The sequence below is a fragment of the Grampus griseus genome, assembly GCF_964374135.1.
Source record: "Grampus griseus genome assembly, chromosome: 20".
NCBI classification, from domain to species: Eukaryota; Metazoa; Chordata; class Mammalia; order Artiodactyla; family Delphinidae; genus Grampus; species Grampus griseus.
In genome coordinates this window covers 17,590,548-17,614,619 of record NC_139014.1, presented here as the reverse complement: position 1 = coordinate 17,614,619, position 24,072 = coordinate 17,590,548, and the positions used below count along the sequence as shown (strand labels likewise).

General features: G+C 41.5%; 1 protein-coding gene across 1 annotated transcript; it reads right to left on the bottom strand.

Moving 5' to 3' along the window:
- Window positions 1-190: 190 nt before the first annotated feature.
- On the bottom strand, window positions 191-12,659 carry CCDC43 (coiled-coil domain containing 43). The gene is made up of 5 exons (XM_082680114.1): window positions 12,397-12,659; window positions 8,933-9,020; window positions 7,123-7,258; window positions 5,739-5,797; window positions 191-4,591 (listed from the first exon to the last, which is right to left on the bottom strand). Exons 1-5 carry the CDS (start codon window positions 12,598-12,600, stop codon window positions 4,404-4,406), a joined length of 675 nt encoding a protein of 224 aa, XP_082536240.1. The 5' UTR covers window positions 12,601-12,659; the 3' UTR covers window positions 191-4,403.
- Between the last annotated feature and the right edge of the window lie 11,413 nt (window positions 12,660-24,072).

Genomic DNA, 24,072 nt, shown 5'->3' with positions numbered 1-24,072 from the left:
ATATTGCTGAAACCCATTCTGCAGTGCAGGTAAATGCAAATGTGAAATTCTTCTAGAAGATGTTTCATTTAGGTCTGCCTTAGTAAGTATAATTCCAAATAATGAATCTAAGTGACTGTAACCCAATTATGGCTACAGTCTAGTAACCAAGACATAGTTTTGATTGTGATATAAAAGTGTTTTCCTTACAAAACTGGATAATACCTAGGAAACAAAGGAAAACAAGGATGAACCCAATATTCATGTAAAAATATTTAAAATACTACCATATTTATAAATTTGAAATCTTAGTACCTAAGTATATGGAGGAAAATGCATCTGATTCTCCTAAAGCAGGGATAAAAGTGCCAGTGAAAAGACCATGCAAGTTACTGAATATAAAGCCTGTTCAAATCATTTGTGTATATTCTTTAAAATTTAATTATACTATCAATTATTAAATATTTCCAGTTTTAAAGTATTTTAACTGAATCAAAAACAAAACATTTCCTTTATCTGGATCTTTTAGACTTGATGCACAGTAACTAAAATAATGATTATTGTTTTAATATCCTTAGTTTGCTGCCTTTTATGAGGGTATCACGAAGTTCTAAAATGTATTTTTTTAAGGTTAATCTTTAACTTGTTTAGTTTGCAATTGGTTAGTGTATATTTTGTGTAGTTCTGTTCATTAGTTTGCTTCTGTATTTTTTTAAGAGCGTTCTTGAAAGCTTGGCTTTTTCTGTTTCTCATCACTTAATATCTTTGTATGGAACCTGAGTAATTCATTAATATGAAATGTTGGTATTATGTGACTCAGAAGATCTTGGGTTTTAACATTTCTAGCATGAGTTAAACTACGATATAATGTACTGATGAAATTTAATTGAACTATCCTTGACTAGAAACACTAATGTTTCAAATGTTGGTGTGTTTCCTAGTTTTAGAAATCCTGGTATTAAAAAAAAAAAGTGTAATCACACCACATAAATTTTCTTTAGATGATATTCAGAAGAAACTGATTGAGAATGCAGGATTAACTGTAGGGAGAAACACTTTGATCACTGAAATGCCTTAGAACTACCCAAATGAATTACATTGAGGGTAGTCAAATAAAATAGATCATCCCACCACAGTCACTGTATAGAAAGTGGTTAAGTTTGACGTAAGACATGTTGGGTGTTATGAAAACAAATATTGAACTGAATTTAGTCTCTCAGGAAAAATAAATAAATTACTTTGTTGAAAATATTTAGTTTCATTTTTTTACATGTTTGTATTAGTTTTTTTTTAATATTTATTTTCTTTTATTCTTTTTTGGCTGCGTTGGGTCTTAATTGCAGCATGCGGGATCTTTCCTTGTAGCGCGCCAGCTCTTTGTTGCGGCGTGTGGGCTTCTCTCTAGTTGTGGCTTGCGAGTTTTACTCTCTAGTTGTGGCACACAGGCTGTCCAGGGCGCGTGGGCTCTGTAGTTTGCAGCACACGGGCTCTCTCGTTGAGGCGCGTGAGCTCAGTAGTTGTGGGAGCCGGCTTAGTTGCCCTGCGGCATGTAGGATCTTAGTTCCCCGACCAGGGATTGAACCGGCATCCCCTTCATTGCAAGTCGGATTCTTTACCACTGGACCACCAAGGAAGTCCCTGTATTAGTTTCTAACATTAAGAGTCACTCATGCCAGAAAACCAATTAAATTTCATTTAACTGATAAGAACTGGTGGTAAGTTTTAAATTTCATTATTAACACATAAATAATAGTGTTAGTAGATAATAAACCAATGCCATTCAGATATCCTTAGATCTAACCTGACCTCCTTCAAATAAATTTTTGTTCTGCCTTTGTGCTATTCCTGGCAAACCAGAATAAAAATTCTGGGGAAACTTTTACATGACAGTGGTCAGAAATTAAACACTAGTCCATTAACAAAATACAAACACAAAAATTCTTTGAAATTCTGTTAATCAAGTCATGCTTTGGATAACTCAAGTTAGTAGGTTGTTCCTTTCTATTGTATACCCTCTAATGGATGGTTCTTAAGCATTGTACTTCTGAATTACAACCTATGAATAATCTGGTACTATAATGTTTTAGAGGGTTGGGAATTAATGTTGTGACCGAAATTCCAAATTTGGCCTAAAATGTCAATCATACCACAGAAAATATGGTTGTTTAAAATTTGCCTTTTGCAGTATTGAATATTTTAGACATAAAGGATTTACTGGCACCTGAGTTAACTGGATAACCTTACTCAAAGCCTAATGAGCTGATCCTCTTTTTCTGTTTAAGCATTAGTTCAAGTGTACACTAACTATAACCTATGTAATAGAGTCCCAGAAGAAAGAATTGCCTACTGTTATAACAGATTGAAACTAGAACCCTTCAGGGGTCTATGGATATAACTTGACTCTGCTTCAGAGACCAAAATCAAGGTGAGAACCAACCAAAAATCCAAAATACGGGTTATTAAATTAAAATAGGCTCTCTCATATGCTATCTGTAGCCACAGCCACATGTGAAACTAAGACTCCAACAGTACTTCAGAGACTTCAAAGCCAATCTACTGACTGTCCAAAAGAGAAGGTAACCTTTCTGATCTCCTAATATCCAACTCATAGAAAGGAAAACTGAGGCAGAGAATTTATAGATTCCAGGAAGAGGTTCTACTAGCAGAAGAGATAACTGGGCTAATCAAAACATAAGTAAAATTCAAACCCATTCCTAAGTGACTATCCACACAGAACTCACTTCCAGGTGGAAGGAATCAGAATAAATCAGAAGACAGTGATTTAAATAGTTTATTTTTTTAAAAGGTGGTTATTTAAAAAAAATTTTGCAATGCCACGGTTATAGGAGTGTATAGAGGTGACACATCATTTCCTTAACCATGCGTTTTACCTTCCACAGAAAGGTAAAAAAATTTGTTAATCTCATAGTTAATGGTATAAAACAGAGGTCAGCAAACATTTTCTCCAAAGGGCCAGGTAGTAAATATTTTAGGCTTTAAAGGTCACATAAGGTCTCTGTCACATATTCTTTCTTTTACAGCCCTTTGAAGATGTGAAACCCGTTGTTAGCTTGCACCGCACAGAACCAGACTGGGCAAAATTTGGCTGCTGGCAGTTGTTCGCCCACCCCTGGTATAAAATATCTACTTTCTGTCTTGACAGAGGAATTGCTGTCTTCAGGCTTCTTGACAGGCTACTGCCTGAAGTAGGGAAAGGCCTATTTACAGCCGAATGTGGCTTGTGACAAAAGTAGACATGGAGGAGAGTTCCTACTCACTTTTGACTCTCCCAAGCAGTTTTTCCATTCACTCACTCGTTCAATAAATTTGTTGCACCTACTATGTACACTCTTAAATATCTTTGTGTTAGCAGAGCTTTCCAGTGTTTCTTCCTTAAAAGGGTTTCTTTAAACTTGTAATTATCAGGTCCTTATATGTTTTAGGGCAGATCAGGATTAAAATCTCTACTAGCACTCAAGAGGATTCATGATTATAAAAAATGAATCTAGCTAACAATGATATCCTTGCACTCAATACTGACACATCCTTCTTAAAATCACAGCCCAGGGCTTCCCTGGTGGCGCAGTGGTTGAGAGTCTGCCTGCCGATGCAGGGGACACGGGTTCGTGCCCCGGGCCGGGAAGATCCCACATGCTGCGGAGCGGCTGGGCCCGTGAGCCATGGCCGCTGAGCCTGCGCGTCCGGAGCCTGTGCTCCACAACGGGAGAGGCCACAACAGTGAGAGGCCCACTTACCGCAAAAAAAATAAAAATAAAAATCACAGCCCAGATAAGGAAAAATATATAACTAACTCTTATTAAAAGACACTTTGTTTCCTACCATAGGCTGAAACTTTTAAAAAAATCTCAAATGTAGAACAGCCACCAAATAACTTCTCATTTTCCTAGTTTGTTGCCATGTAACATAAAGTCTGGATCCAGGTGGGGCTCTTCATCAGCTGCCTATTTCAGCCATAAAACAATACATTTGGGGTGAATACTACTTCTGAAGCAATTGACACTCCTACATTTCATCTCAGGGAAGGAGTGGTCATGATTCTGCTCCTTCAGGACAAAAACTGTCAGCTTTCTGAATATTCCTGCTCTTTATCCCAGGTGAGGGAAGACTTTTTAAAGTGGCCAAAAGGAGTACAGGACTTCAGTATTAAAATATAAAGATTGCCCCCATTCCAGATCTTTGGTACAGACATCAACTACAATAATCTGCTTACCCACATCACAGAGACATGGCACATTTTGTAATTAGAAGTGTTTGTGATTTTCCTTTTGACCATGTAAACAAAAGGGGAAATGCCTTGGGAAACCACTTTTGCAATGTTTTCTCATTTCTCTTAAATACACAAGTGCACAACCAGTTCTCCCTTTGACCAAGTTCATGAGGAGAAAGAATAGAGTGGACCAAGGTTATCGCTTTCGCTCTCCTCTTTGAGTCCTTTTCTTTTCCTTTTCCTTGCGCTCCTGCTTGGCTAGCTTGTCCCTCTCCCTCTGCAGCTTGTCCTGTTCCTTCTTCCTTTGGGACTCATCCCGAAGAGAGTCTCGCTCCAGTTTTCGGGCATTAAGGACATCTTCCACGTTGGTGTTTCGAAACAGGGCTACAGGTGAGTTAAGGGATGAGGGTCCAGGTCACACAGGTCTCAACTACTGCTCTCTCCTCATTCTTGCTGTCATCTCTCTACATGCCAAGTCTTCAATACTCTCTACCTATCCCTAGTCTTAAAAAAAACCCCTTACGTTTATCTTTGGTCTAATGGGAAATCCTAAAACTACCATTAGTAAAAAACTAGAATAAAAATCTCATTCAGACTTATCTGAGTGTTAAATATTTCATGAAAATGAAATTTCATTCTACAATAAGTACTTCTATCATTCACTGACGCAATATTGTATAGTGTCCAGGCTAGTTTTAGTAACTAGAGTATTAAAGTAACTGGCAAAATTTTTATGTACTTGGCATTATTAAAATGCTTGAAAAGAGTTAAGTTGTTTAACCTTACTAAACTTTATCAGGTTGTTTTTTACCCTAGACCACTAAAGCTTAAGTGAAAATCATGTTCTAAGGAAATAAGTTTAACCAGTTAGAAAATACCTAGCCAAAAACTTTACTCTTCATTTCTTACAACTTTAAAACATAACCTGTTACTACCAGACAAGCTCCTCTTTACACTTAAAACATAATTTTTTTCTGCTTTAGTGCTTTAAAATGAGTAAGTCTCACTGAAATAACCCCCCTCCTCAGATAATCCACCATACTCCTCACCTTTAAGGCGGATTTCTATCCACGTTCTCTAGGAAGCTGCTCATAAGTGATTCTGTTGGTAGGGATTTTCCTCAGCACGTATGTTCCAATCTGTCCGTATTTTAACATAAAGTCTTCAGTGTTTGTAGTCTCTTTCCACTGAATTATAAGATCTTTGAGGACAAAGACCAAAACTGCAATATTGTTCTATTTGCTTCCACATTGCTCGGAAACCCAGCGCCATATGCAGGGAATATAGATTCTCATTTTCCCTTAGAAATCCTTTCTCTAAGCCCTTCACAGTTCATGTTAACATATTTTCTTTGGGGAAAATTCTTGCTAAATTGACTATTTAGTACTGTCCTAGGACTGAGGCTCACAATGCTGGCCTGACCTGTGTCATTGGAGGTAAATGGAGCCCCCAGCAAGGACAGTAAAATAAAAACTGACCCACAAGAATATTCTACAGAGGAACACATGGGGATGGACACAGAGAAGGATACATTTCTCAGAACCAGTGCTCATCATGGTGGCACCTGAATCATCCTTCTCATCTGCTTCAGTGAGTGACGTTAAGGAAAGTCAGATGGAAAACAAAGGTTAGCACATCCCAACCCAACATCAGAAAATAGTGACTAAGGTGATGGGTAGGAAAAGCGCACTGAATGGAAGGACTCTGTCAGGGATATGACGGTAGACCCAGGAGAGTCATCTTGGGAAGTCTCAACTTGGGGAAGACTGCTCAGAGCTTCTGTAAAATCCTTATCTGTCAGAGGCTGAAAAGAAACTGAAGCTGGTCTAGGTGGACTGCCACATTACCTGGGAGCCAGGGGATGGCAAGATAACCTCAAAAACGGTGGTTCTCAAAGTGTGGTTCCCAGAACTTGTGAGAAACACACATTCCTCGGCCCCATTCTGGATCTACTAAATCTAAAACTGTGGGGCATAAGGCCCAGCAATCCTCCGGGAGAACCACTGCTTAAAACATTCTTTTCTAGCCCAAGAAATGAGATTTTGTAGTTGGAACCTCAGCTCTGCCAAACCTGGCAAGAAAAATCATGAGGGAAAACTAGAAGAGGAGTTGGCCCCAAAGAGCCTGAGAATTCTTTCCTAACCTAGTGACGTTTCTGGTATGATGTCCACTCCATTCAAGCTGGCTCAGTAAGCTAGGCATTCCCTAAACAAACTTCAAATTCACGGGAAACCAGATCTGCCCCCACCAGCAACACCTGCTTTTCACACAGTCCCCGCTCAAATTCCAGGTTTATTCTGGTGTTGCTTTGGGGGGTTCAGTCTCACTTTGGGGGTTCAGTCTCACTTTTATTAATTATGTGGTCACTGGAATATTAAAAAAAAAAAAAAGATTCAAATGAAATTGCTCCAAATTTGGGAATCCAAATTCAAATCCAGGTTCTAGTCCTGGTTTTGCTATTAATTCTTTGAATGTCTCTGATCACCCATTCATCTCTTAGTGCCTCAGTTTCCTTATCAACTGTGAAAAAATATAAAGATGGATTATACATGTAACACTGTACTTCATAGAAAGGTATCATACAAATGTAAAGAGTCATAAGTGTAAATCAACTATAAAGAATCACAGTTAGAGCATATTTTCTGAAAACACAGTAACAGTGGTCCATTCAGGCATTATTTGTTTCACACTGAAGTTTTCAGGAACATATAGATTGTGTCTTAAAATATGTAAGTCCAGTATCAACCATTCCAACATCATTCCTCACGCCCACCGAGGGCTACAGATCACTGCCATTTCAAAGGAGAAAATTAAGCTATAGAGGGGGACTGGCAGCTTCCCAGAGCTCACTGTAAACCAGCAAAGGCTTTTGGCTCAAGCCTCAGGGAATAGCGCTGAGACTCCAGAAAGGATATTCCTCTTCGTCTGTCACGTCAGCATACTGCGCCAGGAGCGCGGCTTTCCTCTGCTTCTCCTCTTCTGACACCATCCTGGGCTTCACCACAATCTGCGCCTGCTTCTCAATGAGGGTGGCAATGGCCTGGACCTCATCTGGGAGGTGGTGGGAGGGCAGGGAGGGACAACAAGGTTGTATGTGAGAGGAAACATGCTCACCGAACCACTAGTCCACCACCCTGGCAGTGCTTGGAGTAAAGGCAAGGGCATCTGCTGACTCCTTAGAGCTCTGGGGTGCAAAGGAGGTGCCTCGGGGGCCAATGAGAAAGGCAAGGAAAGGCCGTGAAGGCCAGGCTTTAGGTCTCGTATTCGTCTTCAATCAGAGCAGCCCTGCTTTTACTTATTTTATATAATGAAGTTCTGCTGCTTTAAAAAAAAAAGGTTAAAAAGTACTGCATTAGAACCATAGACAATGAAGCCTCCAAACATGAAACTTTCTCTCCTCTCAGCTCAGAAGCCAAAGAGGGAATCTAGCACCAACTTAAGCTGGCCTATTTCATGTTGATAATTATGCTAGGTGAAATTCTTATACTATTTTAAAATAAAATCATCTGTTAACTTCTCCATTCTCAAAGAAAGGAGGCAATGGTGTAAAGCAGTGATTCTCATGCCTGGCTGCATATTAGAATCATCTGGGGGAGCTTTAAAAAAGATAGCAATGCCTGGGTCCCCACCCCAAAGATGTTTATATAATTGGTCCATGGTGCAGCCCAGGCACAGGCACTTTTATTTTTATTTATTTATTTTATTTTATTTTTGGCTGTGTTGGGGCTTCATTGCTGCACGTGGGCTTTCTCTAGTTGCGGCGAGAGGGGGCTACTCTTCACTGTGGTGCGTGGGCTTCTCATTGTGGTGGCTTCTCTTGTTGCAGAGCACGGACTCTGGGCACATGGGCTCAGTATCTGTGGCATGCAGGCTCAGTAGTTGTGGCTTGCGGGCTCTAGAGTGCAGGCTCAGTAGTTGTGGCGCATGGGCTTAGTTGCTCCGCGGCATATGGGATCTTCCCGGACCAGGGATTGAACCCGTGTCCCCTGCATTGGCAGGCGGATTCTTAACTACTGTGCCACCAGGGAAGTCTTGGCATTGGCACTATTAAACGTACAGCAAGCAATTCTAGTGTACAGCCACGACTGAGAACCAACATGCAGATGGCTTAGAACAGATTCTGTTCAAGTTTGGATTTATGATTTGAGCTTTCTGCAGCTGATTTGTCATCCTAATGGTAACATCTCTTTCATTTTAAAGGGTGGAGGGTTTAGCTGAATAAAGTAAAAGACCAATCATAATTTGTGTTATGAAATGAGAATATGAAAAAGATGGGAAAATATAGTTGACCCTATACCTGCAGAGCAAATCTACAAGGGGGAGTGGGAAGAGGAATGAAAACGAAAAAAGAAAAAACCACAGTGAAGAGAGCCATGGTCAGCTGAAGCGGAAAAATGTAAAAGGAAAAAAGAAAACCAATGTTCAGTTAAAAAGTTAAAGTAGGACTTCCCTGGTGGCGCAGTGGTTGAGAGTCCGCCTGCTGATGCAGGGGACACGGGTTCATGCTCCGGAGCCTGTGCTCCGCAATGGGAGAGGCCACAACAGTGAGAGGCCCGTGTACCGCAAAAAAAAAAAAAAAAAAAAGTTAAAGTAAGCTGCTCTGTGTTTGCCAGTTTAACTTATTTTAGGGCAAATGAGCATCCACTGGAGAAAACTAAAAACTCTTTCTCTAACAGCTGTAGAGTAAAGGTTGTTGGAGATTAGACGTAAAAACTCCAACTCTACCTTCTTTTTTCACTTTGGTGACAACATTCTGAGTTTCCGACCATCGTTCCACAATCTCCTTGCAGATGTTAAGAAGGGAATCTTCTTCCTGGTTGGAAAAGTAGACCAATTAATTTCCTGAGAGCCCTCAACCTGAACAAAGTCTATGCAGAGGGCAGAGCTCCCCCTGCTGGTGATGAGAAGAAATCACAGGGAGGGTTTGGAAGCCACAGAATAGAGATTATGTTTCTCTTCTGAGGCTCCAAACACAGAGGTAATGCTATGTGTGAGTCCCAGAAGCCACACCTGCTAGGTCAAGAGCACCCACCCCATCCTGTCAAGCTCCAAAGGAAAGGATTCTCACCAACTCAGGGCAGTCCTTCTCCTTTCGGGGCAAAAACCTGTTGCTTGAGTCAAAACTCTATGAAATCTTCCTTGGCCAATTTACTCAACTCAGAACACTCTCCAAAGTTTATCAACTTTCTTGCTGGAACATATCCACGAGCTTGCTGATCCATAATAAAGAGAAGTTAAGTGAGTAGATGGTCTCCTATACAACCATCCCTCTGTCCATTTTTCATAAGCAGACATATTCTGCACACCAACCAATCTTCCTCCTTAGCATGGTATGACAAAAAGGATGTTGGCTTTGGTGTCAGACTTACTTAAATTCAAATCCCAGATCTATGAGCAAGTTTCTTAACTTTTCCAAGCTTCACATCTTCCCAGGATTTGAGAGAGGATGAATGTGTATAAAGGGCCTGCAGTCCTAACCGCTGGTGGTCCAGCGGTTAGGACTCTGTGCTTTCACTGCCGTGGGCCAGGATTCAATCTCTGGTCAGGGAACTAAGATCCCACGTGCTGTGCACCGCCAAAAAAAAAAAAAAAAAAGGCCTACACCACTGGGCAAAGAACAGGCATTTCAACAAATATGGGTATTTCCCTCCATCTTCATTATGGCTGCCTTCACCACCTTCACCTTCTATCCCTCAGGATGAGTTGTCAGTGTTCACATTTCCTAATGTGTCAGGCACTGTTCAAATACATAAGAACTCTCAGAGTTCTTAAAACAGTCTCAAGAAGCACTCTCAATTTAGAGATGAGGAAACCAAGGCACAGAGGTTAAGTAACTTGCCTAAGGTGATAAAAGTAATAAGTGGATTAAACAGGATTTGAACCCAAGCATTCTGGCTTTGAGCCCACGTTCTCAACCGTTATATTACACCATCTCTCAGAGAAAAGTAAGGAGAGGCAGAACACAGACTTACTGTGGATATCCTTATTCTGTACCCAACAAAGGATTCCATCCTCTACCCTGCATACTTTTAGCATGCATGCCAGACATATTGGACTTCTTTGGTCCAGAGTTCCTGACTTGCAAGGATCCCCAGCAGGAAAAGCAAAGGGAGAGGAAAAGAAAAAAGGGTAGGAAAAGGAATGGAGAGGCAAAAGAGAAAGGGCACTCTTGGAGGACGAGGTGGTTTATTCCCCCAATCCCCTCATCCAAACCAAAGAAGTTCATTCCTCCATTCGTTCATTTATTCATCCAGATGGTTCCTGCCATATTCAAGGCACTAAGATGAGTGCTAAGAGATGAATGAGAAACAGTCACTAGCCTCATAACACTTACAATTTAGAAGGCTGGTATATAAACAGCTGTGACGAAATGTAATCTCCTGTTTACTAAACTCATTGTGATAATCATTTCATGATGTATACTGTACACCTTAAACTTATGTAGTGCTGTATGTCAATTATATCTCAATACAACTGGAAGAAAAAAATGTAACATCCTCCTTAATGCTATGACCCTACTTAAAGCTGCTCACCCCTCCATTCCACTCCTGATCCTCTTACAATGCTCCTTTTTTCCTAGCACTAATCATTTTCTAACATACTATATAATTTACTGATTATGTCTTTCCTTACCAGAATATAACCCTTTGAGGGCAGGGATTTCTGTCTATGTTGTTCCCTAAAGTACCCCAAGCACTTAGGGCAGTGCCTGGCCGATGGATATTTTTATCCATCAATAAAAATTTGATTAATCAGTCAATCAGCGCGGGACTTCCCTGGCAGTCCAGTGGTTAAGACTTCGTCTTCCAATGCAGGAGGTGCGGGTTAGATCCCTGGTGGGGGAGCTAAAATCCCACATGCCTCACGGCCAAAAAACCAAAACATAAAACAGAAGCAATATTGTAACAAATTCAATAAAAGACTTAAAAGAAAAATCAATCAGCACAAGTGCAATCAGAAGGAATAAAGGGAAGGATGACAGAAGCTTTTGTTTACTGTCATTTGCTCCCAATTATATATACTATTCTTGAATCTTACCTCAAATTGTTGCTGACAAACTTCTAAATTCCTAATATTGAATCTAGCCCAATATGGCAATTGAGTTGGCTATGCCTTTTGTTTTTCCTAGAATGGGAAAATAAAATAAATAAATTTTTTAAAAAGTAACTTAAATTGCTTGCCTCCTACTCTTTCCCTCTATGACCTGCAACGTAATAGTTCAAGGAAATAAGTTATTCCACTGTGTTGTATTTCCACTGAACTTATGAGTTGCATCACAAGCTGTGTTAAGGCTTTCCCATTTATAGGTCAATCTCACCAGAGCAGGCTCTGGAACTAAAAGGGGGCCCTTGCCAGGAGGCCCTGGGACAGCTGCACTAGTGTTATGTTTTAACCACGTGACCAGTCAATGAACTGCACTTTCACCAAGTAAGTGTAGGTAGAGATGAGGGCAGGAGAAATGATCAGGTTGGAAAAGTGGACATCTTGGTGACTTACCACTTAAATACAGTTTAAATAAGCACAATTTCTGAATTCTTGAATCTGCTTCTAAAAGGCTAAGTATCAAGTTTATCTCTCTTCTTTAAAACTCTAATCTCTCTTACTCCCCAACCTACTCCCCCCAATGATTACTGCATTTCTAAATACAGTAAAGGATCAAGCACAAAATTTGTTTCCATTCTGCCTAGGCGTGAAAAGACCTCTACCGCCTAAACTGACCCTTTTTGGACTCCTACCTCCAAAATAGGAAACCGAGAGGGTACCTCCTGCAGGCTTTTGTCAGGGGCACTGCCTCTTAAAGGGCACAGACATCTCAGAGCACTTAATTCCCCCCTCTGAACACTGTCAGCGGATGGGAATGAAATTGGTTGTTAGACGTTTATGATAAAACTCATTCAGACATTTCAACGCCTTTGGAAGAATACTCACCCAGCTCACCGACAGGCATCTGAGAGGGCCTTGTCCTCAAGAATAAGGTAAAGCCTTTCCTCTCTGTGCACCTGCAACCTTCCGGCTCCCAAAACCCTGGATGGGGAGCAACCCCCTTCCCCCGAGGCCCAGGGCTCAGAAGAGTATTCCTCTCCCAGGTGAGACCACTAATCCTCTGGGACACCAAGTAGGGGAAAGGGGATACGAAGTACTGACAGGGGCCGGCAGAGAGGCTAAAGGAATGTGTCCGGGCTTCTCACCAGGAAAGCAGAGAGGATACCCTGCAGAGCGTCCAGCTTCTCCTCTTCCTCCTCCTCCTGAAGGACACCCAGGATGTAGGCACCGTAAACGGCTCGGTCCACTCCCAGCGCCTCCAACCGTCCGTCTAGCCACGATTCAAAGCCGCTGCCCCCTCCATCGCTCTCGCCGGAGGCAGCAGCGCCCACTGCGCTGGGCGCCGCCATCTTGGGGCCAGGGTCCTGCCAGCCCCCAGGGCGCCTACCGCAGCGCCTGACGGGCCGCGCCACGGGCTCACTGCGCATGATCAGAAGCGAAATCCACGCCCCGGCGCGCGGGGCGTAGAACCTAGTCGACCCGTAGTGACCTGCCGGGTGTTTTGTACCTTCTAAGTAGAGCGCGTCTTGGTTTACGCACGGTCATGTGTTCTCTCAGGAATCCTGGCTGGTGAGTAGTCTTAACCGACTCTTTTTTTACAGTTGGGGAAGTTCGGAGGGGTTCAGTGACTTGACCAAAGTCACGCGGCTAATAACTAAACGGGACTGGAACTCACCTTCGATTCTAGCGCCTCGACCGGCCTCACCAAGCCGCCCTTTCACGCCACTCGTGGGAAGCTAAGCCACCCACTCCCACACAGCTTTCAAGGAGGAAACAGCTGCCTCTGTCCGGAATGCCCACTGTCTCTATCAACTGCTACCACCTGCACCTTTCCATGCTCCTCCCGTATGAAAATTCAAGCTCCAGAAAACCTTCCTGATTCCCTGCAATCTGTGTTAAGACCACTGCAGTGTGCTGCGTTTGCTTCTCTGCATTTACCGTGCTGTGCTTAACGCGCTACCGGACACATAGTGGGTGCTCAATAAATGAACAGGCAACCTCGAGTCATTTCTTTTATTCACTCAGTCAACACTTACACAGAAATAACTCCGAGGAGCCTTCTTTACCCATTGTCAAGCATTATCTAAGAGCTTTTGATACATTATCTCTTTAATCCTCCCAACAGCCGTGTGAGGAGATGCTTTTATTGTCCACATAGTAAAGATAAGGAAAATGAAACACAGAGTCACACAGTTACAGGGAGCCCAACCAGAGGCAAGTGCGCCTGCACAGCGGGCGGAGCCTCAGATGGCTCTCAAAACACCTGGCTCTGGGCTGAAATGAACTACCCAAGAACCCGGGTTAGCTTTCCCTGAACTGCAGAGGGGGGCTGGCAGGTCACTGGCCTGACTTTTTCATTCACTAAATATTTATTGGCATTGCTGCTAGGCACTGAAATATAAAGATAAATGTCACAAAAGCTCTCCCTTTAAAGGGTCTTCAGTGGAAACAGACATGTTTAATCATGACAGTACAGTGAGATAAGTGTTTCAATATCTAATGGAGATTGCAGTAGGTTGCCTGGAAGGAGATTAGGTTAACATTGCCTGTTGGATGGGAGTTGGAAACTGGAGATGGGAGATCTAGGAAGGCTTCTGGTGGAGGCGATACTTTCACTTTTTTGAAGAACAAGTGAAAGTTTTTTAGGCAGAAAGACTAGAAGAGAAAGGGAGCAGACCCAGATGCATGGCACTGTGTGGGCCCTCCAGAGAATCATGGATGGCTTGAGCAGCAGAGTTCAGATAGAAGATTTTCAAGGGATGACAACAAAAGGAAAGGAAGGGTCTTATATACCTGGCAGAGCGCCTCCTGAGAGAATCCTCTACCCTTATTATCGTTGGGATAATGTAAATGAATGAACATGGAACATTGTAAAGCTCAGTAGAAATACAGGATACTGTGACTATTATTCCCATGGCTTCTGTGTGCTCCCTAAGTTAGAATGTGACAATAATGGAGTCAGAGGCCGGAGTCAGCCCCCAAAGACTTGCCCCTATTTCAGATCCTCAGATGTACTTTCTAACCCAGTGGCTGTCTTGCAGGTGGGGTTTGTTGGTTAACAGATTTGAGAGCCATCATGACTCAAGGATCATAGTTTGAGGTCAGAGCCCCCACGATCAGAAAAGGAGCACAGGGGACTTCCCTGGTGGCGCGGTGGATAAGACTCCAAGCTCCCAATGCAGGGGGCCAGGGTTCGATCCCTGGTCAGAGAACTAGATCCCACATGCATGCTGCAACTAAGGAGCCCACGTGCCGCAACTAAGGAGCCCACGTGCCGCAACTAAGACCAGGTGCAACCAAGTAAATAAATATTAAAAAAAGAAAAAGGAGCACAAAATTTTGTTCCTTTTTAAGTTTTCACTTTGAAATAATTACAGACCCACAGGGAGTTGCAAAAGTAGTACTTAGAGACCTGTGCATCTTCACTCAGTTTCCCCCAATGGTAACATCTTACATAGCTATAGTATAATATCAAAATCAGGAAATCGATATTGGTACAGTGCACAAAGGCTTTTTGAAGACATCCTAGAAACTTCTTACAAAACTGAGTGAAGGCTCTACAGACCCTGCATTTTACAAAATCCTCATTGGCTATTTTATTACAAAAGTTATAGCTCATAGTTCAAAAAACCAATTCATACCACTGGACAAATGACAGAAAGTATACAGAAAAAAATCAAGATGGCTTTTTACACTGGAAAAAAAAGAGTCATTTATAACTTTTAAAATATGCAAATTAAACTTGCAATGAGATAACATGTTTTCTTCTCAGATTTAAAAGTCTGATAATACTGTGTTGATCTGACATTGGGTAACAGGCACTGGAAAATGTTTCTGCAGAAAGTAAATCGGTACAATCTTGTTGGAGGGCAATTTGAAAAGACCCAGCATTTATCCTTCTGGGAATTTATTATAATACATGCATGTGTGCAGAATGACATATTTATAAGGATATCCGTTGCAGTGACGCTAATTGTAGTGAAAAGACAGGAATAGTCTACATTCTATCTATAGGAGACTGACTCAAAAAAGCCACAGAAGGAAGTATTGTGCAGCCATGAAAGTGGAAGAAGCTCTTTATGTAGTGACATGTAACAAAATTCAAGATACGTTGTTAAAGAAAAAAGTGAGGCTCAGAACAGTATGTAATGTTTGCTACCATTTGTGTTTAAAAAGTTGGAGGGATGGGGAGAAATACACACACATATCTGACCTGGCATGTGCATAAAATATCTCTGGAAAGATACACAAGGGAATGTGAAGAGGGTCGTCGCTGAGGAGGAGAACTCAGGGAGACTAGTTTTAAAACATCTTGTTTTAAAAGTATGAGCTATTTGTTATATTAATTTACCTTGCATCTTTTTTAAATATTTATTTTATTTTTGGCTGCATTGGGTCTTTGTTGCTGCATGTGGGCTTTCTCTAGTTGCAGCGAGTGGGCACTACTCTTCATTGTGGTGCATGGGCTTCTCATTGCGGTGGCTCCTCTTGTTGCAGAGCACGGGCTCCAGGCGTGAGGGCTTCAGTAGTTGTGGCACGAGGGCTCAGTAGTTGTGGCTCGTGGATTCTAGAGGGCAAGCTTAGTAGTTGTGGCGCATGGGCTTAGCTGCTCCGCGGCATGTGGGATCTTCCCGGACCAGAGATTGAACCTGTGTCCCCTGCATTGGCAGGCGGATTCTTAACCACTGTGCCACCAGGGAAGCCCCATCTTTTTGTTTTAAAGAAATAATGCGTCCAATCTCCTTTGCTTCCTTCCCTACCAAGAGGTAACCTCTATTCCTGAATTTGGTATTTGTCCTCCTCTTGAATGTTTTTAAACATAGTACATATTACTACATATGTAATACATATTATAACATATGTGTGTGTGTATCCATATGGATGTATCCATGAACAATATATCACATTGTTTTGCATGTTAGACTTTTCATTCTGCAGTATGCTTTTTTCACTTAAGATCTTGAAAATATTTACCCATGTTGATACATGTAGCTCTTATTCATTCATTTAAAGCACTGTATAGTATTCCAGTGCTTGAATATAGCCCAGCTGATCCATTTCTCCGCTGATGGACATTTAGATTATTTCCCAGTTCTTCAAACAGTGCTTCAAGTCACATTCCTTTTTATGTCTCCTTGCCCACCTGTGGAAAAGTTTCTCTAGGCCAGCAAGCATCAAACGTATTTTTGCCACATCCTCTTAGCAGGAAAAATATTTTTGCTGTGCACCCCTAAAATATGAATATGTATTTATTTATGAAATACATATGTGAACCACTATTCCAAATTAGTATGTCCATCATAAGATATACAAAAAGATAACTGTAAAAAGGGCAATTGAAAAAAGAAGGAAATAATATATTACAAATATTTATTTCTTTGTAGTACAAAAATCATTAGTGAGGGACTTCCCTGGTGGTCCAGTGGCTAAGCTCCACGCTCCCAATACAGGGGGCCCGGGTTTGATCCCTGGTCAGGGAACTAGATCCCGCACGCCGCCACTAAGACCCAGTGCAGCCAAATAAACAAGTAAATATTTTTTTAAAAAATCTTTAGTGAAAATAATGTGGCTGAATATGCTTCGTTACTTTCCCACTTATTATTTATTTAAAATTTTAACTGTGGCAAAATGCCCATGATATAAAATTTGCCATCTGAACCACTTTTAAGTGTACAGTTCGGTAGTGTTAAGGATTCATTACTGGCAAGAGTTTCTCTTGAACTTCAGTGATTTTCTCACCCACTGACCAGCTGACTCTCTCATTGAACCTGAGAGTTTGTACTCACACTTGTGTGAGAGTCATTAGGATTATTTGTAATCTTAATCTTGCTTCTTTGGAGGAATCTTGTTAAGCCTCTTGTTCACTTTTGGGGGCTAGGAAAATCCAAATAGCATAATCTGTAATTCCATTTATCTGGGGATTTGTAAACTGTGGAGAACAGTGAAAAACACGTCGCCAAACCCTGAAAAGAAAACACAGACAACCCCTCCACATATGAAGCTCCCTTACCCTTTACCCATATAACTCATTTGCTTTACTTCATAACCCAGGATCTCTGACAAGAGCACAGGGAGGGCGCCAGCATCAGTCTGTTTCCTAAAGATTAGTAAAACTTACTTGTTTTTCTTTTGGATAAAAAAATATATTTAAATACTAATGCTTCCTTTTGGCACCTCTGTGATTATCTTGTGTCTGAGGGGTGCACATCTCTCTTTGGAGACCAGGATATACCTAGAAACAGAATTGCTGAGTTGAAGGGCATAAACCTTGTGGATATCACCATATTGCTGTCCCAAGGGCTTGTCCCAGTTTGCATTCCCACCCTTGTCTTCGCATTTTTACTAAAACTTGCTTTTAATATACTTTAATTTTTGCCAGTCAAAGGGGTGTGAAAGAGCATCTAATTTAACTTGCATTACTAGTTTAATTTGCATTTAACTACTAGTGAGTCTGAGCACTTTTAATACATTTATCAGCCATTAAAATTTCCTCATCTTTTATCAGCTTGATGCTTTGTGACAATCTAGAGGGGTGGGATAGGGAAGGTGGGAGGGAGGCTCAAGACGGAGGGGATATAGGGATGTATGTATACATATAGCTGATTTACTTTCTTTTTTTGTTTGTTAATTTTTATTTATTTATTTATGCCTGTGTTGGGTCTTCATTGCTGCGCACAGGCTTTCTCTAGTTGCAGCGGGCAGGGGCTGCTCTTCGTTGCGGTGCACGGGCTTCTCACTGCAGTGGCTTCTCTTGTGGACTACGGGCTCTAGGCGCTCAGGCTTCAGTAGTTTTGGCCCACGAGCTCAGTAGTTGTGGCACACGGGCTTAGTTGCTCCGCGGCATGTGGGGTCTTCCTGGACCAGGGATCAAACCCGTGTCCCCCGCATTGGCAGGCGTATTCTTAACCACTGCGCCACCAGGGAAGTCCCAGCTGATTTACATTTTTGTACAGCAGAAACTAACACAACATGGTAAAGCAGTTACACTCCAATAAAGATACAAAAAAAAAAAAGAAAATGAGCAAAAGACATGAAGATATTTTACCAAATAAGATACACAAGTGGCAAATAAGCACATAACAAGGTGTTCAACATCATTAGCCATAAAAGAAATGCACATAAAAAACACTCTGAGTGAAAAAAGTAAAAAAAAAAAAAGTCCTCATCTTTGAATTGCCTGTTTACATCCCTTGTGGGTTTTTCTATTGGATCATTTGTTTGTCTTTGCCATGCTAATTTGTAGGAGTCTACTTTTTCTTTTTTCTTAATATTTTCATTAATTTCATTAATTTTTCTTAATTTCATTAATTTCTATCCTTTATTATTTCTGACCATCTGTAATCTTTGGGTGTACTCTTCATTTTCTGACCTCTCAAGGTGAACACTTAGCTGATTCCTTTTCAGTCTGTCTTATTTTCTAATATAGCATATACATTTAAGGTCATACATTTCTCTCTGGTTACTTAGCTGAATTTTACAACTTTTTAAAAGGAATCTCGCAGCTTTTGATATATCGTTTTTCATTGTTGCAGTTCTAGATATATTACAATTTCCACTGTAATTGTTTTATTCTCCTATCATGAATTATTTAGAAATGTGGTTTTTTAAATTCCAGAGTAGTGCATTTTGTTTTATCCTTTAACAAACAAACAAAAAACTTACCTTTTTGTTTTTGGTTTCTAACTTCATCATATCGTGGTCATAGGACGTGTTCTGTATGATGGCGATTTTTTGGTATCGGTTGGTACTTTAGTGGCATAGTATGTCAAGTTTTATAATGTTCCATGTGTAGTTGAACATATTTTCTAATATTTATATATTAATGTTTGTTAGTTATATCATTGAATCTTTTATATGTTGCTAATGTCGTTTTATTTTTGTTTCATCTATCATCTGTTTTTTGGAGAAAAGTATCTTAAAATGTCCAGTATATTTGTAGATTTTACAGTCTTCCCTTGTAGTTCTGGCTTAAATATTTTGATGTTGTTAGAGTCATATAAGTACCAGGTTATTTCGTCCCTGGCAAATTGTTTATCATCAAGAAATGATACCTGTATTCCTAATAATCCTTTATCTCTTGAAATCTATCCTGTCAGATTTTAATATCACTGTATCAGTTTTCCATTTTGCCCTACACTGAGAGGCAGCAGAGAGCAATGGTAAGAGCATGGACTCTGAAGTCAGGTTGCTGGGGTTCAAATCCCAGCACTGACACCTTCTAGCTGTGTGACCTCAAGCAGGTTTTAACCTCAGTGTTCCCATGTATAAAATGGGCGCAGTTACTCCCTACCTCAAAGGATGATTATGAGGATTAAACGAATTACTATTTTTTTAACCTAATTACTATTTTTAAAGCACTTTGAACATCATAGTAAGCACTCCATGTGTATTTGTAAAATTAAATAATTAAACATATATATGTGCAGCCCTTTTCTGTGTCACTATTTTATAGGTATTTGTCTGACAAACACCATATAGCTGCTAGATACTGTAATGCTGCAGTAGATACCTTTATTACAAAGTCATATCCCATATGTCTGAGTGTATCTGTAGAATAACTCCTAGAAATGGGATTGCTGGGTGGAAAGATATGTGCATTTGTAATTTTGCTAGATAGTGCCAAATTGCCTTACATAGGAGTCTGGTGCAACCCCAATGTAAGGCAATTTGGCACTATCTAGCAAAATCGATCTTTGCCAGGCTGTTAAGTGAAAAATGGTATTTCAGTATAGATGTATTTGCATTTCTCCTACTTTAAGTGAGGTTGAGCATATTTGAATGCTCTTTGTATTTCCTTTTCTGTGAATGTGCCTTTACCCATTTTCAATTCGGTGGTTGATCTTTTCTGGATCTATTTGTTAAAGTTTTTTAGCTATTGGGAAATCAGTCCTTGTTCTATGATATAAGCTGATTTTTCTTTTCTAAGCACTTCCTCTCAGGAATCAAGAAAAACAATGAGAGAGAACAACTTGAATTATTATCTCAAAATATTTTTGCCGAGTGGTAAATGCTCCCTTTTTCTGTTCACAGACTTTGTGCTAAACGCATCTTTAATCTTTAAAACCTCACTTCCTGGTAGATATTATCTTCACTTTACAAATGAAAAAACTGAAGATCAGAGAGATTCTTTTTTTTTTTTTTCACTCATTCAACAAATATTCATTAAGAACCTACTAAATTGGGCTTCCCTGGTGGCGCAGTGATTGAGAGTCCGCCTGCCGATGCAGGGGATACGGGTTCGTGCCCCGGTCCGGAAAGATCCCACATGCCGCGGAGCGGCTCGGCCCGTGAGCCATAGCCTGCGCGTCCGGAGTCTGTGCTCTGCAACGGGAGAGGCCACAACAGTGAGAGGCCTGAGTACCGCAAAAAAAAAAAAAAAAAGAACCTACTAAATTCTAGGGGCTTACCTGGTGGCACAGTGGTTAAGAATATGCCTGCCAATGCAGGGGACACGGGTTCGAGCCCTGGTCTGGGAAGATCCCACATGTCGCGGAGCAACTAAGCCCGTGCGCCACGACTACTGAGCCTGTGCTCTAGAGCCCGTGAGCCACAACTACTGAGTCCGTGTGCCACAACTACTGAAGCCCATGCACCTAGAGCCCGTGCTCCGCAACAAGAGAAGCCACTGCAATGAGAAGCCTGTGCACTGCAGCAAAGAGTAGCCCCTGCTCACTGCAGCTAGAGATAGCCCGCGCGCAGCAAAGAAGACCCAATGCAGCCAAAAATAAAATAAATAAATATTTTAAAAAATTAAAAACAAAGAACCTACTAAATTCTTTATTTAGGGGATATAGCAGTGAGTAAAACAGAAAAGGTCCTTGTTCTATGGACTTACATTCTAGGGTGGAAATATAGACCACAAACAAGAAAACAAATTAGATACTTTCTGATAGTGGTAAGTGCTGTGAAGAAAATAAACCAAAATGGTGTAACTGACAAGGAATGGGGGCGCTACTGTTAGGTTGGGTGGTCTCAGAAGTCCTAGCTGGAAAAAAAATGAGATTTGATCTGATGCCTAAAAGGAAAGAGAAGATCTGGGAAATGGAACTGTTAGTGCAAAGGCCCTAAAGCAGGAACGAGCTAGGCTTGTTCAACACTCAGAGAGGTTTGGTCTGAGGAGCAAACTGGGAAAGCCACTCGGAGTTTTTGAAAAGGAGGGTAATATGATGTGATTTTGTCAGTGAGGATAAGGTAGGTTCTGGTTTTAGGCCCTTTTCCATTTTTTAAAATGGAGAATGCTAGGGCTTCCCTGGTGGTGCAGTGGTTGAGAGTCCGCCTGCCGATGCAGAGGACATGGGTTCGTGCCCCGGTCCAGGAAGATCCCACATGCCGCGGAGCGGCTGGGCCCGTGAGCCATGGCCACTGAGCCTGCACGTCCGGAGCCTGTGCTCCGCAACGGGAGAGGCCACGACAGTGAGAGGCCCGCGTACAGAGAAAAAAAAAAAAAAAAAAAGGAGAATGCCAAACAGCTTTTTTGCTTATGTGTATATTTGTTATTTATTGCTGTGTAACAAATCACCCAAAATTTAATGACTTAAAACAACACTAATCATTTATTTTCTCTGGGTTTCTGCGGGCCTGCAATTTGGGAGCAGCTTGGCTGGGATTTTATGACTTGGGATCTCTTGTGAGGTTGCAGTCATCTGAAAGCTAGACTAAGGCTGAAGGATCTGCTTGCCAGATGGCTCCATCACAGGATGGGTAAGTTGGGGCCAGCTCTTAGCAGGAAGCCTCCATTCCTCTCCACGCAAGCCCCTCCACAGGCATACTTGAGCGTCCTCATGTCATGGCTGCTGGCTTCCCCCATATCAGGTGATCTAAGAAACAGCAGTACAGATACTGAAATATCTTTTATGAGCTAGCCTCAGAAGCCACACATTATTATTTCCTCAATACTCTATTGGTACATAGCCCTGTTGGATGTGGGCATGCTATCAGGAGTCGAGGATAGTCAATGCAGGCCATTTTGGAGACCGGCTACCACAATGTGGGTATCTTTAAATTTATACTAATATATATTTTTTATGTATTTGTGTATATATATATTCTTATAAAATCATATTTGATATTTACCATCTTAGGAATTAAACCAAAATTTTAAAATACTAGTTTGTTCATTTAAAAATAAGCCCTCTGAGATGGGATAGGGAGGGTGGGAGGGAGGCTCAAGAGGGAGGGGATATACATATAGCTGATTCACTTTGTTGTACAGCAGAAACTAACACAACATTGTAAAGCAATTATACTCCAATAAAGATGTGAAAAAAAATAAAAATAAAAAATAGGTGGGGCTTCCCTGGTGGTGCAGTGGTTGAGAGTCCGCCTGCCTATGCAGGGGACACGGGTTCGTGCCCCGGTCCGGGAAGATCCCACATTCCGCGGAGCGGCTAGGCCCGTGAGCCATGGCCGTTGAGCCTGCGTGTCTGGAGCCTGTGCTCCGCAATGGGAGAGGCCACAACAGTGAGAGGCCCGTGTACCGCAAAAAAAAAAAAAAAAAATACGGACTTACCTGGTGGCGCAGTGGTTAAGAATCTGCCTGCCAATGCAGTGGACACGGGTTGGAGCCCTGGTCCAGGAAGATCCCACATGCCACGGAGCTACTAAGCCCATGTGCCACAACGATTGAGCCTGCACTCAGAGCCCTCGAGCCACAGCTACTGAGCCTGTGTGCCACAACTACTGAAGCCCACACGCCTAGAGCCCATGCTCTGCAACAAGAGAAGCCACCGCAATGAGAAGCCCGCGCACCACAACGAAGAGTAGCCCCCGCTCGCTGCAACTAGAGAAAGCCCACATGCAGCAACGAAGACCCAACACAGACAAAAATATAAATAAATAAATAAATTTTTTTAAAATAAAAATAAGCCCTCTGAGGGACTTCCCTGGTAGCACAGTGGTTAAGAATCTGCCCGCCAGTGCAGGGGACACGGGTTCAATCCCTGGTCTGGGAAGATCCCACATGCCGCAGAGCAACTAAGCCCATGCGCCACAACCACTGATCCTGTGTGCCGCAGCTACTGAAGCCCGCGCGCCTAGAGCCCGTGCTCCACAACAAGAGAAGCCACTGCAATGAGAAACCCGCACGCAGCAACGAAGACCCAACGCAGCTAAAAATAAATAAATAAATACTTTTTAAAATAAATAAAAATAAGCCCTCTGTGTATTAACATAGATGATGCATTTTTAATGGAAATAGAAGAATGGCATTATTGTACATTTCTGCAAATCTCTTTAATACCTGATTTAACAGAAGAGTGTTGGATTCTCATTTTTGCCTCTGCATACTCCACTGAACATTCATGAGAGAAAGAGAGCAAAAATGGATAATGAGCATTTGGTGCCCTGAGAGTGAAGCTACAGGAGTGGACCTTTCTTGGGATAACCAAACCTATGCCAAGAGAACAGGCTGGAGACAGGTTCTGTGGTGTTCTTGGTCACCCATTTATGGAATTTCAGAAGGGCAGTGGAGATTACTGCCAGGCCCAGCATGACCTCTGTGCAGACAAGTGAACTGTAGAAATTCATTACTACTCCACCGAGAAGCCCCCATAAAAGTGGCTAACCTGGACACGGAAGCGTGGAACTGAAATCCTCAGAGCATTGTACTTCCTTTCTACTGCCTCAGTATTACTGGATTGAAGAATTGCTGCTTTTTGTTAGGAGGTTCATTTCATTTCCCATTACTCCCAATTTCATACTCAAAAGCACTGAGAATTTCAAGTGCAGTATATTGAAGTAGACTCAGCTTCTTTGCATCATTTCTGTATTCAATTTTTAAAATTCTTTCATAACCCTATTGAGTGTTTTTTAACTAAATTAAC

What these genes read in the sequence shown, in the direction of transcription:
- CCDC43 (XM_082680114.1), bottom strand. Translation starts at nt 12,600, where the DNA reads ATGGCGGCGCCCAGCGCAGTGGGCGCTGCTGCCTCCGGCGAGAGCGAT. An exon ending in GTATCCTCTCTGCTTTCCTG is followed by an intron (nt 9,021 to 12,396) that starts GTGAGAAGCCCG and finishes TTTTCCAACCAG; the next exon opens with GAAGAAGATTCCCTTCTTAA. An exon ending in CACCAAAGTGAAAAAAGAAG is followed by an intron (nt 7,259 to 8,932) that starts GTAGAGTTGGAG and finishes ACCACCTCCCAG; the next exon opens with ATGAGGTCCAGGCCATTGCC.